At 37.5% G+C, this 15837-nt stretch overlaps 1 protein-coding gene across 6 annotated transcripts in view; it reads right to left on the minus strand.

The window, feature by feature from the left end:
- The window catches only part of LOC112983656 (ubiquitin-like-conjugating enzyme ATG10), an 82399-nt gene that overhangs the window by 11067 nt on the left and 55495 nt on the right, over positions 1 to 15837 (minus strand). For all 6 annotated transcript variants that reach the window (XM_026100909.2, XM_064499956.1, XM_064499957.1 and 3 more), the window contains exon 5: positions 9380 to 9477. In XM_026100909.2, coding sequence (XP_025956694.1) covers positions 9380 to 9477 — 98 coding nt within the window. The remainder of the gene's footprint in view (positions 1 to 9379; positions 9478 to 15837) is intronic.

The following is a 15837-nucleotide window of genomic DNA, read 5'->3' on the forward strand; positions in this document are numbered from 1 at the left end:
CCCAAGAGGCTTTATTTTATGATCCAAGGAATTCCTGGACAAAAAGATACTAGGAAAAGAGAGCTCACAAGCCTTTTGAGCTTGAAATGTTGTAACCAGCAAATGAGATACACTTCTCTGTCCTCTTTACAGTTCCACAAAACCTCTACTGATGAAGCTCCGTGGCACACTACCATGGAAGCAAAACCACTGCTAGAGAAATTGTCTCCCAGACTAAATGAAATGTGTATACAGAAACAATTTTTTTGCAGAAGTAGAAAAGAATCAATAGAATCAATACTATTATGTTGTAATTCATTCAGTTAATTACATATCTGTGTGGAAAACATTGTTAAATCTCCATTTCAAAATATCGATCGACTGAAGTAACAATAACACTAGGACTTGAAAATCTACACTGAATTGTGCCCAAGAAATTGGCAAGGATCATCCTACCCCTTTTTATCTCCACATGCAAATTATCTGTTACGCCTCAGTGTGTATACTGCTTTCTTTAGTAGGAGTCCACTGTTTGAGCTTTTGCCTCCTATGAAATAAGTGGGACTAGGCTTAGGCCCATTAAATATTTGACATTTTATTGAGAAAAGCATGATTAAATTGTAGGGCAGCTACACAGTATGAATTAGTGCTTAGTTTCAAAATAAAACCTATTTCCTAGGTTGCACAATACTATTGCTTGGGTCAAACATAGAGGTTCAATATATCACAGGAAATTTTAGTTAGAAATATTCATCTAACTTGCCCATTCTTAGATTTTTCCCTCCGAAACAGCTTTCCAGTCTGTGCTGGTAAGACCCCTTTTCCTTAGGAATTTGTACTAATAATTTTCCAAAAATATTAGTAGGGGATCCATAGCAACAGTTGATATGACTCAAAATGATTTAAAAGCAATCTTAGCAACCTTCTGTTAAGATATACTGTATACAGCCTCCCCCACTTAGCAAAATCCCACAATATGGCAAGAAAGATTTGTATGTCTAAGAATAGCTACCTATACACATTTTTCAAGATGACTGAGCCATAATGATTTAAATCTTCCCTACCACAGTTTCTGCAAGATGTGCCTCTACAACACTGTATCAATGTGTTCTGCTCAGAGTTTTGAATCCTTCCTTTTTTTTTTAAATCACACCATTAACATCCCTGACATTTTAGAAATAATGTTTATTGATTTTTCTGTTAACACTGCTATAAATTAAGTGATGTAATGGACAGGATTATTGAAGCACTATAAAGAGCATGTCTTTCAGATTCTTAACTACATATTGAAAAAGAGGAGACTCTGGATTAATATAAAAATAGTGTAGTTCTGTGCTGTTATTTGGGAAGTTTAGATCTAGAAGACTACTTTTTATATGACAGAATGGACATATAACAGGGATAATACTACAACTGCCTGCAAAGTACCAAATGGCAGAAGAAAAACACCTGATCCAGATGAAATCAAGAAATAAGTGCTGGGAAAAAAATCAGACACAAGAGAATTCCTAATCACTATTATGAAGGCTTAAGATCAGTAATTCATGGGACGGAGTTGCTAACTTCATCTCTTTTTGAAATATAAATGTTATTAGTAAATGCAAACAGCTTTATTAGTTGTAGGGGAGGACTCGAAAAGGGGCTGAATGGTGTCTTTTTAGAAATGCATTAATATTTCAGAGAAATTCATCACTTTTCCATTAGATGATCTGAACCGGAAGATGTATGAACAATGCAAGAGGAAAATGGCATAATCACCTTCAGTCCTCATTCCATCAGCATTGGTATCAACAGCCCACACCTTTTTATTTTAAGGGTTATACAAGGTCAGCCTTTAAGCTGACTTGAAGCATTGTGGAGAATCTTTTAATAGACAACCGTATAGACAACAATGATATCTCATATTTAAGAATCTATTACAGAGGTTGGATCTATTACAGAATGGCAGGAACACACCAAAGAAGAAATAAACTTTGAAGGAAGGTGTTTTTTCAGAGATCACTATTCACAAGTTAGACCATTAGGTTTACATGTTCTGCACTGCCATGAAAAGAGAGGCTTATGAAAAAGAAATTTTTATGAGAGAGAGTGACAGAATAATACAATCAATGCAACCCACAGGAAACTTCTCATTCAAAGAAACCCAAAGTTTTTTGCACCCTTTTGGAAGCAGAATTTCAGGCTAGCAGAAGATTGGAATTTATACGATTTTGAGAATTAGATTTGCAGTGTCCTCACAAACTACTGCATTTACACTCAGTGTCACAATGCTCCGAATGTCATTTTTGGAGTATCAGCAAAACACTAGAGCAAGCAAAATACTGATCAAATACTGGCTGGCAAAACCAGAACTGATACATGAAACATCCCTTCCTGTAGTTGGGAGGAGGGCCCTGCTCACAGAGTTCTAAGGCACATTTTGGTAATAGGGATAACTGAGTCTGAACAGGTTTTAGGTTAAAAAAAGGGGGGGGATGGGAGAACATGCTCTATGCTTGCACAGTCTTTCAGAGTACTGACTAGCAGATTAGTTTTTTAGATTATTTCGGCAGGATCTTCAAGCCACCAAGCTTTCATCCTTGTTTTATTGGGCAGTTTTTCAACTGTTGAGCCTCCTATAATAAGGCAATTTGATTTCTATCCCTGGATGTTCGATTTTACATTCTCTCATCATTAAACATCGATTAAGCCTTAGCACATACACTTGATTGTGCTTATGACTTTGTTTTCTCAGAAGAAGGTCAGAGTTTATGACAACATTATACTCTTAAAAACAAAATTTTTGGTGATACTTGGTACTGACTGTGATCAAGTTGCTACACTTCAGCTTTTAAAATTCTCTCACTAGTTTGCTTCAAAAGAGAAAAAATAAACAAGACTGGCACAAGAAACAAAAATCAAAAATGTACCATGGCACATATATTTATGGGCTTATGCCTAAAACTCTTAGAATTCTCAATCCACTGCCTCCTAGCCATACAAATGTCTGTTTTGCAGAGTGTTAATTCTCTCCCAGAAAAATCCTGCATTTCTGCCACTGGGCATGTGCATAAACAACTAAATCTTGAAAAGACTAATCAGTTTATGGCCTATGCCGTGCCACAACTCCCAGAGTACATCTGTCGCAGCCATGTAGACATTCACACAGCATGCCAGCCAAATCAGGTCTTGAACAAAACATATAAAAAAGAAACATGAAATGGCAGTTATACCTCCACCCCACACACTCTACAAGAGAGTAGAGAACTCATCTGAGACATAAGAGACCTAGATTCAGATTCCTTTTCTGCCTGACTTAGAGTAAATCTCTTAACTTCTTAGGAGAGCAGCTCACTATTGACCTACATGGTATTCTGAGGTGAGAGTCTCTCACTTTCCCCTGTTGTTCTACTTAGTATATATTTTTATTAATATCTATCAGGACAAAAAGAGGATGAAAATGACTACTGCTTTAACCCATTTTCCAATCTGATAAATATTTTAATATTTTGTAGCAAGCTTCAGAAGGTCTTTGCAAAATAAATGGATCTGTCTAATAGGTAACTGTTTGCATCACAAATCTGGTGCCAGTTCACACTCTCTGGAGAAACCAATGACTTAACTGGACATGGAGGCTACATTATTGTCTTCGTCTTTTGATGCAGCTGCTCCAAAATAGGTTTGAATCACCTGGCCAGTCTAAGATGAAAATTCTTGCACTGCACATGCAGATTCCATAAGCATTCTCAGCAAAAAGGGCTTCAGCTTTGAAGACTGTCATCTCAGCATCTCTTCCTAGACAATCAGTTGTCTTATAGTTTGCAAAAATGCAAACATGAATCACTTAAGACATATGATCTGTCTTTTGTTGAGTCTTTTGATTTTTGTTTTAGAATAATTCAATTTTCAATTATTATTTGAAAGTGTAGCTATTAGATATACTTTAAAACTTTCAAGGCAGCTTTACCACTATATGCAATAAAACATACAGCTTATATGAAAGTGTGTATATAGTTAATGTGCCTGATGAATTAGTTATTACGCTCTTAAATCCTCCTGATTATCAGGCAAAAATTTTGAAAAGCAGGTATCTAACAATTAGAGGACAAAATCTGACAGTCTCAGGTACTTAAGGTCTCCGTACTTCCAACTTCTACAACTAGGACCAAATACCAAGTCGTCTGAGGCCAGAAGGCATGGCTATAACCATATAGTCACCTTCAACTGCTGCACATCTCCATTCATGCTAGGGAAGATTTCCACAACAATAAAAGGTAAAATATAGCCTTTAGAGAGGAAGTAAACTTTAGCAATCATTGTTTTTCACATTGCTAGTTGTTAGATTATGCACTACTCTGTGGTAAAGTATGTTTGCCTTTACAATCAGTAAGATCTCTCCCCCTTCATTTCAAATCTGTTCTCTGCTATCCTTTCCGTTTTGAACCTTTTTCTTATTCTTGAGGGGTTTTTTTCCTTTAAATTGTCTTGTCATTTGGCATCTCACCATGGCACTTTTGGACTGCTGCCAACTTATTGTGTCTCTAGTAATATCATACCTAGAATTTAATGTGGTGGATCTGCTGTTCAGTTACACAAAGAGAAATCACTATATTTGAGCTGTGTTACACAATGCCCCTATGTATTTATCTAAAACTGTACTGGACTTCTCTGCTGGATATCAGAATATCAAATATGTCTCTCTCTTGCTGCCATCTATTCCCATAATGACCTACTTCATCTTTTTCTTTTCTAGACTTTTCTTCCCATTTACTATAACTTTCTTTTGGATGGATACATTTGCATGAGTTTTTGGAGAATCCTTTTTTTTCCTTTTTTTTTTTTTTTTTTTATATTCCACTAGTAAATTAAGTCTCTCCAGGATCCTCAGTATTATTTTTATATTCACTCAATTACAAATTCTCTCAGTTTGGCATATCTATCTTTTTTTACCCCCTCTCCCAAACATCTAAATTTCTTATTTACTATCAAGGCAGATATATAACTGGCTCAATACATACTTTTAAAAAGCACTGCAGTTTGCAAAAAAACCCAGGGAACAAGAGAATGGTGCCCTGTGAGGGCTGGCAGCTGGAGAAGCCCAGAAGGTTATCCAGAGCACTACCACACTGGATGCAGGCCTGGGATTCCAGTCTAATTTAAACTGAAAGAAAGAATCCAGGTGAGGGACAACCAGGGAAAGCTGTTTGTTTGCAGTTCAAGAAAGATTACAACAGGGACTTGGAAAGAAGCTTCTTGTAAAGAGTGCATTTCTAGCATCCGTTAATCCAAAAAGGGAAAGAGACATTCTTCTGAAGTAGGTAGAGAGAAATAACTAATCCAGGATATCCTCAAAAGCACTCACCACGTTCCAAGTAAACTATTTAGGACACAGACATGCAACGTCTCAGCTCCCTTTCTAATTCTTCATAAAAGAAGCTAAAATCAGAGTTGGCAACGGTTCTGAAAAGCAACAGTAATCCATAAATACTCCTTAATTTTCCTGTCAATGCAGAATTAAGCTACTTCCAGCTCACACAGATCTTACCAGGTGTGCTAAATTGATGTCATTATAAGCCATCAGGAAATACCCACAGAGACCTGTAGCAACATTTATAAGTTTTGTTAAACAGCTGTGTGTTATAATTGATTTGTATTATTTAAAACAGCTAAAGGAAGTTATTGCTGGATGTAGAAAAGGGATGACTGAAGACTCCAGGGAGATTTAACTCAGAAGAAAGCCAATCACTGGAACTTCATTTGAGCATTTTAAGATTATTACTAGAGGAAGTGCAATTAAATCATCACCATTTATCAACTATCATTATAAAATATTATGCAACCTTATCATATTAATTTATTTATGAAAAGGTAACTAGTTGACTTCTGTTTATTGCAATAAAAATAATCTAGTCAGTAAAAATCTTTGAAGAATATATTTGAAGACACTGCCTCTGAAAATGAGCATGACTTTCCACAATAATAAAAAGTAACAAAAAAGTTAAAATATTACCTAAATATTGTAAATCATATTGGCAATTAATGCTAAACTCTTTGGAGCTTAGGTAATATCTCAGTTCCTGATCTCGGACATGTTTTAGAGTACAGACTATAAGCCAAAATATAGTTGTATCACAAACGTGCATAAGCAGAGCACCTACATTTCACAAAACACAGGAACCGAAGTTTCCAAAGGATTAGAGCAGGATACTGAATCTGTGGGATAAAACAGCACCTCAATATGACTTTATTTTCCTAACGATCTGCCAACTATCAAATCAAAGTACAAAATCAGCCATACCTAAAAGTTAAGTGATATTATGCATTGGCTTGCTCAAATTTTCTTCCCCAGGGTAAATTTGCAGAATTTAAATTTTTTGCTCTATTTCAGGTATCCTAAACTTTCTCTGACTGCTGCTCATATGTACTGAGAGTTCAAGCCTGATTTTGTAAGTTTGCCCAGTGACTTCCACTACACAATTTGTGTCCCTGGGGGCCAAGCCTAACCCATATAACAAAATGGGTCAGCAGAAAAGCAGAAGGGGAAGAAAAAACTCTCTATTTCAGTTCAGAACTCTGATCTATTTGGGGGGAAAAAAACCTTGCGGATCTAACTCTTGTTCTGATATGAGCCTTGCAGGCTATTGTTTACAGTATGTTTTTATTATCTTTTCTAATTCTTTTGCAAATACTCTGATTTTTACTGCTGTTTTATATTTGATCTGGCATATGTATCTCTCAATTTACAAGGGAAAGTGTTTGTTATACCAGTGGTTGCTGGCACTGAAAATACGACTGGCACTGCTAATTGTACTGGTGCTTTCCCCGCTCTCTGATTCAGCTCCAGAGACGTACACTTCCATAAACTATGCATTCCCTTTGTCTTCTTATCACTTGACTTAATGACCATGAGCAAATGCACCCTCATTGCCTGGTGCCTTTCTGCTTTCATCTAAAATTAAAACTGTAGACCTCTTAAAGCTACTTTCCCGGAGGCTCTTTCTCGCAGCCATGTGGGAAAGTACATTTCCAAACGAGGAATGCAGCTGGGGCCTTTGGATCAAGTTCAATACTGATGTAAAGCAGGCTAACCTCACGGAAGTAGGTGGAATTCAACGGCCTTAAGCCACAGGTACTTGGTCTTCAGGGAGAAGCAACTACACACAAACCTACTGATAGCATGAAAGATGTAGAAATAAAGTTAAATAATTCCAAATTATGTAATGGAATTACTGGAAGATTTTAACTTCCCTAGCTTCTACCTGCCAGCAGTTCCAACACTATGCCATCAGCCTGAGGCAAAGTCTATTATTCTGGGAGAAACAGTTTAACTTAGTCTGTAATCTCCTCTTTTAATGGAAAGGCACCTTAATTTTATGTTCAATAGTATTTTACTGCTGTAACTGTATTATTTTCTACAAAATGTTTTTCCTGGTATCTCAGTTTCTGTTTGCTACTATACTCATAGGGGCTGAACTGCCTCTGGAGAGGTGCCACAGAGACAATAGGTTCAGCATACCACACATTTCACCACCCACAAAACCTGTTTCTGCAAGCCTTTGGATGCATGTATCTCGTACACATCTTTAATTATTAGATGCAGGACAGTCTTATTTTACTGTTCCTTAAGAGGTAAAAATAATCTCTGGGTGGGAGTGACCTGGTTTTCCTTTTGGCTTCCATTGCTCTGATTTTATACATTCCATACATATTCTTTATGCTTTATTCTCAGTAGTATTGTATTATGATTTATTACCTACACCAAGCCATAGATTCTTACAGTGCTTCGCAGACAGACAGAAAGAGAGCAAGCTTGAATGTGGCTTCAGGCCACAGGAGAACGTGGGAGAGCACAGAGAAGGCACAACACTTCTGGAGTGCAAACAGCAGAATCTCCTATACATTTTTGCAGGTGGGAGTATAATCTATCCACAAGCCAGAACAGCTCAGCTGAAAATACCAGAAATGTTAGCCCTAAAGGATTCCTAGCATCTGATAGCAGGGTCACTGGTCTCTATGTACTAGGAATGCAAGAAGGTAGATGTAGTGAAGGCAAAGTTAATTGAATACTCTGTCTCTCTATGCGGTTTTAGCTATATATTACATATATTAGTTTCTATGCATGTTTTAGTCATAAATCATAAACCTTTAAATCTAAACTGCAGTATCTTCTTGCAGAGAAAGTTATTTATCTGCTCCCAAATTGTATTATTTTATTAAAATCTAATTTGCTCATCTGCATTATGCAGAAGGAAAGATAGATAATTAATAGTTTATTTAAAGGCATGTATTAAGAAAGAATCTGCAAACTCACAGTTCAGCTTAGAAACGCACAGCAAACATCAGACCACCAACACCTATTACGTTCTCAAGAACCTACTGTAATACAAGTATTAGTTTGTGGCCGCACAAACATGAATGCTGCTTGTGTTCTCATGATTGAGTACCATTTGCAAATAGTCACCCTATAATTAAATTGCAGTACTTGAATTATGGAAACACCTGTAGACCTCAGCTGAGGTTACTTCCCTGTTGTGCCATTTTAAGTTGCTATTGTAAGAGACCTGTGTGCCTGAAAACAGCTAACATCAAGAAGCCAAGGAAGGAAGGGGTAGGAAGAAAGAAGACATTCCTATCTCCATCTGACAATGGAAAACTTGGACCTGGAGACTCTTCTCTGTCCAAAGTTGCACTGGAGGCCTGGAGCTCAGTGAGGAACTCAGAGCAACGAACTCAGCTCTGAGCCATACCCCACTCTTTCTATGCGCAAATACAACTGTTTTCAAGACAGTCATCATCACAACTCTGGGAACAGTACACATATTACTGAAATAATCTGATGACTTTAAAACCACTTTAAATAAAAATGATTCCATTAACTCTAAAATAAGGCAGTGGTATCACAAGCTGTTTACTCATCTGCTTTTTCTTGTGTTCATTAACTACTTATTCTTAAGCACATTAGTCAGTAATAATTATTTGATTGACAGAATGATTTTCTTTCCTTCAATCCTAAAGATTATTGCAGGCCAATTTAAAATTGAAAATTACACAGTCTTTTCAGTAATTTGATTCATAGACAGTTTGTGAAATGTTATTATATTAGTAATATATTTTACTTACGTAAGTCTACCATTATACCCATACTTACCCGAACCAAAGATTATTCAGATATCACCAAAAGTTTTCAGGGTTAGCTTAGGCAAAGTATTTTAAATGAGCGAGATTGCCATATTTAGTCTTACAAGGTGAACACTGATACATCTTTAAAACCTGGGCTTAAAACTACTGTTGGTAACTGGCTCAACACAGCCTCAGTTGGACTTTTATATATTTTAGTTGTGTCCAGGAGGGAAACAAGACCATTGAGGATTCCAGCATATATTGCATTCATCAGTTTTGTAAAGGATCAGTGGCTTCTCACCTGCTGTGTAATAGTGTCCCAGGGGCCTTCCAGCAGCCGAGCCTGGTAGCATGCATGAACACTTTTCCATATTTCATCCAGAGTTAAAGGTCTACCATCTGTGGGGGGAGAGGAGAAGAACCATGCACATTCAAAACTCTCAAGCAGGATATGTCTTTAATACAGAATACCAAATGTAAACCTGAAAATACTGATTATCTGGAGGCAGATTTTTAAAAAAAAAAAGAAAGAAAGAAAAAAGAAAGGCATGATTGAGCCAGTTCTGGCCCCATAACTTCCCAACAGCATTGCTCAAATCCTGACAGTATGTGCATATAAAACTACCCTAAACTCTCTGTTCAGCTTTCTTCTCTGTCACATGAGAACAACAACTTACTTTTCTGGTTGTAAATTGTGAAGTTAAACTAATTATATAAAACAGCTCTTGGATAAGAGAGATTAAAAACCACAAAATAATATCATGATCAGTTGTTTCATGTAAATACACATAATTCATTGTGAGAGAATGGAAAAAATCCAAAGAACAAATTTCTGCAGACAAAAGTTTTGTGTCCCTTGGTAATCTAGATGCCTGCCTATAATTTTTTTCTTGAGCTGCATTTATATAGCATTGTTGAATCAGGTTTTTATCTGTCATGTTAGAATTATGCCAAGATACTAGTGTCAAATATGAAAACTGAAAATAACCATGTCGATTCTGCCTCAGTATTTGTTTTTGACAAACAGCAATAGAATATTTTGATACCTTTTCAATAAGTAGCTTCTTCTTGGCATTTATCAGGTGTCAGAGACCATTATCCTGTGATAAATAGTTTTATTCTACTGACATTTTCTTGTCTGTAAAATGAACAAGATTTATTCATCCAATTAACATTTGAATGCCATGTTTAGATATAAGTTGAAACCAGCTGCCTACAGCCTCTGTTTCATCTTATTTTCTGCACACATTTATAAAACAGCACCAAGCTCTGCCCTTCTATAAGCACCATATATTAGCACCAGAAACATTAAGATGTATGGAAGATTAAGCATCTGAGAGGCAAACATTTTAAATAGCTGTGCTTTGCCATCCTCAAGAACATGAGACTTGTTAAGACATGCATGCTCTCTCTGTCTTACGATGGCAGATATCAAAGCTACACTGCGGATGGCCTAAAGTTTACTAAGAATTTTGCTACAACAATTCTTAGAGCATAAGTTAACTTTGGAAGGATTTATTTATGCTCAGATCATCTTCCATATGCACCATCTTCCATATGTACAAGATGGCATGGATACTTGCAATTTCCCATGTTTTCTAGTCAACCTGCAAAGGCAATTCAGTGCAAATCCAAATGCAAAATCTAGAACACCAGATATAACATTCTGATTTACCACTCTGGATTTTATTCTGTACATTTTTCTTTGTATCTGTGAATTCTTCAGCAAACTGAGATCATATGCACTGGATGGATTACTCTGACCCTAACCATCTCATTTATAGAAATGATCATATACATTTGAAACATTAGTCACATTATAGTTAAAAATTACCTGAGTTTTGTCTTTACCTCATGGATTTTATTACTTCATGTATGAAAAACAGTACATCTTCCATCATATCTTAGTATAAATTTACTTTCATTTCAGAGAAAGCAGAAATAAATCCAAACTCAAAGCATGGAAATGCTTTTGCATCGCAGTGAGATCACAGTCAGTAAAATACTTCAACTGTTAATATACAGTAATTGCAAAGTTTCACTTAGGAAAAAATAAAAGTGATCCAGGCACTCGGATTAAGTACTTCTATATTGAAATGTGTTTGGATTTAAATTTCCTTAAGATTTGAATTTTCTGCACTATTTTCAAAATACTTCACTAAACTTAAAATCAGTTTAAAGTCATCTGTTTTTTAAAACTGAGTAAGGTGTCATACATGCTCCCAAGCATTGTGTTCCTGCAAATTCTTGTTCAACTGACCAGCTCAGTTTCCTGGAAGATGTAAGGACAGCTGCAGCAGGGAAGAATAAGTGACCAATACTTAAAATGGACATGAGGGTCAGCTATACGGCTGGGAACTGCAAGATCCTTGCAAAAAAGAGAGGGGATGGATGGGCAGTTTCCCCATCCTCTTCTATGACATAAAGACCTGAAACTCTGGTAGTTTTTCTCTTTAAAAAAATAAAATAAAAAATAAAACAACTGCGGTCCAAAGGGCTCATGGAAGGATTAGCATGCTACAAAGCATCTGGGGAAGAAAGAGAAAAGTGTGGAGTTTTTTTAGTCTGTTCTGGTTTTGTTCTTGTTTCACTGTCAGAAGATAAGGATGGCTGATAAAGGAAATATATTTCAGGTAGTCTGGCTGGAGGTGTGTTTTAGGTTTTAAAACTCATTGGTTTGTGTGAATTAGGTCATCTGCATCTGTTTAGGATGATATAACTGAAGACATTTTATACACCCTAAGAAATTCACAAGCTCCCAGCTTTGCACAAAACACACTTCTATATTCTTTGGGCATTTTGAGGCCCCCTTTTCTCAGGGCTGCCAGCATTCATGTGTTTAGCAGCCCTCTTACACATTCTTGCAGCCCACTGAGACCTCAAATATCCAGCTGAGCTGACACAGTAGTCTGTAATTGTTGCTGCTAGCAACAAGGGGCCACTGTGCTCCTGCTGAGCCAAGCAGCCTCTCTTCTTCTTGTCTCATTGCTTCCAGTGATGGAGTTGAACTCAAACAGCACAGCCAGAAAAAGAAGGCAAAAGCAGCATCAAGCAAAGACAAGTGGCAGAAAGGGAAGGTGCAGGCTTCAGATTCACCCAACAATATATTTACCTATCACCCACCCACAATGACACAGCTGCTGAGATGTTTGCAGCTCCATGTCTTATGCTGGGTATAGCTGGGAACAGGTGTGTTAACATAAGTGCAAATTTGAGGTTATATGTATGTTTTGCATAATTCAGCCCATGAACTAATTTACAGATTGCCACATACAGTAAAATGAATTGTATGCCACTCAGCAATAACTGCTTGTAGGTCATGCCTGATTTACTGTACCTCTGTCTGAAATTCCATGCCTCTAAAGCCACAAAACTGGCACATGACACCTCCTCAGCTCACTACTAACTCAGCCTCTACAAAATGCAGACTCTGATGCAATACTTGACATCCATCGAGCAAAAAAAGGCCAAAAAAGCCTGGGAAATAACTTTTTTTTTTTTTTTAAAGAGAAATGAGCCAAAGGATGGGAGTCAAGAACTCCTAAGTATCAGTTCCATCTCAAGCTCCCTGTGTGGGCTTGAATCAATCAGGTCATCTGCCTCAATAGTCAGGCAAGAGGGACAATGGTCTTTCTATCAGAGACTCAGATTTTCATTATTTAAACTTTCTTGAATATACATATTCTGCGAAAAGCGTCTTGATACTCCACTTGGAGTTAACTCATTTATACCACCATGAATAAGAAATAGTTAATAAGACGATGGCTGAGTGCCCTGTCACAGCAGCGATGCATGGCATTAAGACTACATATGAGTTGCACAGTCCCAACTGACTTGGCACCTTCATTTCTGTAGATAGCAGAAATTCTCCAGGCGTACAAATTTCAACTAGATTTTCACAGAACTTCACTGCAGGCTTCCCAAGCTGCTGTATTATATTTTCTTGTTGTTTACTGATAGGTTTTAATAATTTATTAGATTTCTAATTAAAGTTTGTGGGTTTGGCTTTTTTTTTCCCCCACATTATTGCACAGTTTGACCTCCACTTAGATTACAGCCAGTACCAAGTTTCTTTTACTATCCAAACCTTAAAAAAGGACTTTTGAGACTTTTGGTGAAAAGGTCCACAAATCCATTTGAGGATTCATTCTGGCATACTTTCCAAAGAAATACTAGTATTTTCTACTCTTAAGAAACCATTGCCACACAAGAAAAAACACCCTTTAAAGCTTAGGAGAGTATTTGATGATACAAATTATTCAAATTTTTATGTCTGAAGCCATGATAAAACCAGTTAACATGGGACAGTTATAGATAGTGTCATGGTCTTGAGAGTAGCTACTTTTTCTCAGAAAGGAGATAATGGTTACATGCTTTTAAGTTCAGAGAGCAAGTCTGATTTCTGGAAAAGTGCATCAGTCAGGCCCAGTACTGTTATGAATAGAGGCAGAAAGTCATTCCTTCAGGATTGGAGGAAGTTACATTACCCTGGGCTTTCTCCAACTACTTTTTAGCATGGCTTTAACTGGCAGGGACCTATATATCGCAGAGCTAGACTACTGCAGGTCAGCTCAAAAATCCTATTCCTTCTTTCTGTTCTAGGGCAGTGAGGCTGCCATCTTTAGTGACTCCCACTAGTCCTGCTCTTTCTTTCATGTTTAGCCAGCACTCATGATTCTTCCTCTACCTTTGTAGGAAAAAGAGGAAGTGGTGCAGTTAAACTATTCTTTTCTTGACATGCAGGATGCTTCCTGGATGACACCCATGTCGACTTATGGTTGTGCTGCTGCCCGTTCACTGTCACTGCAAGGGGTGTTGGACTAGATGGCTTTAGCTGATGATGGTTCAAAAAAGACCAAAGTTCCTTGACATCTTAAAGGCTAAGAAAAGGGGAAAATTACTCTACTGATTAAAGAAAGCTTACTGGACCTAGCCCAGCCCATCTGGCTGATGCCAGCATCTAAGGGGAAGGCTAATTGCCTATACCATCTGTCTCTAAGAAGGCTAATTGCTGACATCAGATCTCAGCAGGGGTTCGTGCATTTCTTCAACTACCTATTTGGTAATCTCAGGAGCCAGAGAAAGAAAGAAGGGTCTCCCATTACTGAAAAGCAAGCCACACATGAGACTGACTTTGGAGAAGTTAGACCTGCTCTGAGACTCTGAGATACCGAAGACCACGGTCTTGAGCTCCTGGGACCGGGACTACAGTGAGTTCCCCCTTAGGAATATATGCTTATGAGAAATATCATGAGTTACTGAAAAATGTCTTTTACATGTATTATGTGCTCTAAAAATATCTTCTTGTATCCTATAATGATCCCAAACATTTTTTCAGACAGAGGCATCATATTTAATCATTATTTTAGCTAAAGTATTTTTCCTTGCATAGAACAAGGTCTTCCCTGTCAACCAGTCTCCAGAGACTACCAAAAAGTTTAGATGTCATTTTAAATGTTTTAGTTCTATTGCAATTCAAATTTCAAACCTTTACTTCGCACTACCTTATATTGCAATTCAAATTTCAAACCTTTACTTTGCGCTACCTTATATATCAAAATTCCTCTGAAAGAAAAGAAGTTTAAAGATGAATTCCAGAAAAGAAGTTATTTCATCCAGGTTAGAAAGGAGCAGGGATACGGACACTATACAACTGCCTTCTTGCAAGAAGGAGTGATCTGTAATGTTTGAGCACACCACTAGCAGAGGGGAGGGAAACCTGTATGTCCTCACTGATGCAGGCTTCTAAAGATGCCTATAATGCTCATGCAGGAGCAGACCACAGGAAAAACTCCACAGCAACTATTTTGGAAGCCTTTTTTCTAGAAGAGACTGCCAGATACAAAATAGTCTGTGAAAACTGGACTCAAATACCACGCGAGGGAAGAAGGTTTTAATTGTTCTAGAACAGTCTATTTGGAAGACTGCAGATTTGGACAGGCCAGCACCAGTTGCTATTATAACATACAAAGTGAGGAAGTGAATACTGCAAAACGTGCAAAACTATTTAGTCAGGTTGAACAGAAGAATTATTATTTCCTAGGCTGGCCTCGAGGTGTAGTGGCCACGTAACGTAGCGCCAGAGAGGAAGCAGAGTTTAGAATTCAAACTCTGTGTCCTGCTGCTGGGGAAGACAAGACAGGGCAGGGCTGTGGAAACACGCGAAGGATTATAGCTCACCTTCACCTCTCCCAGTGTGCTCTTAATTAGCATGAGGAGCAATACGCACAGGATTCAAGGGAAACCATGAACAGCTTACAAGAAGGTTGGAGAGAACCGATTCTGTTAAATTAAGCTAAAAACAAAAGTAGGAATTTAGACTGTGAAACTGATGTAGGTCTCAGAGGAAGATTTTTCCCCAACTATTTCAGATAAGGATGCCATGAATATTGCTAGACATCCAAGAAACAGGTGAGGGAGTTATCACAGGAAGACAACAGTAACTTCTAACGAAAAGACAAAAATCTCACGGCATTACCCAGTCTTCTTCATATTAGATCCAAGGCAAGACAAAATATTCTTTGCTCAGATGTCTCAAGTGATTGCGAGTGATCGTGATCTGTATGTTCCTGAAAACCTCATGCTGGGATCTTCAAATAGCACTGCACAGACACTAGGTAAATAATTTGCAGTGATGACAGAATTTTTCATTTGCAAAAGTAGACTATCTAGAATTAAAATGAAAGAATACTACCTGAATACCTTCTTGGAAAAGTACTTATTGCCAGCATTTTGTATCCTTCTCTCTTTGAGAGTCAG

The sequence above is a fragment of the Dromaius novaehollandiae genome, chromosome W, assembly GCF_036370855.1.
Source record: "Dromaius novaehollandiae isolate bDroNov1 chromosome W, bDroNov1.hap1, whole genome shotgun sequence".
Taxonomy (NCBI): domain Eukaryota; kingdom Metazoa; phylum Chordata; class Aves; order Casuariiformes; family Dromaiidae; genus Dromaius; species Dromaius novaehollandiae.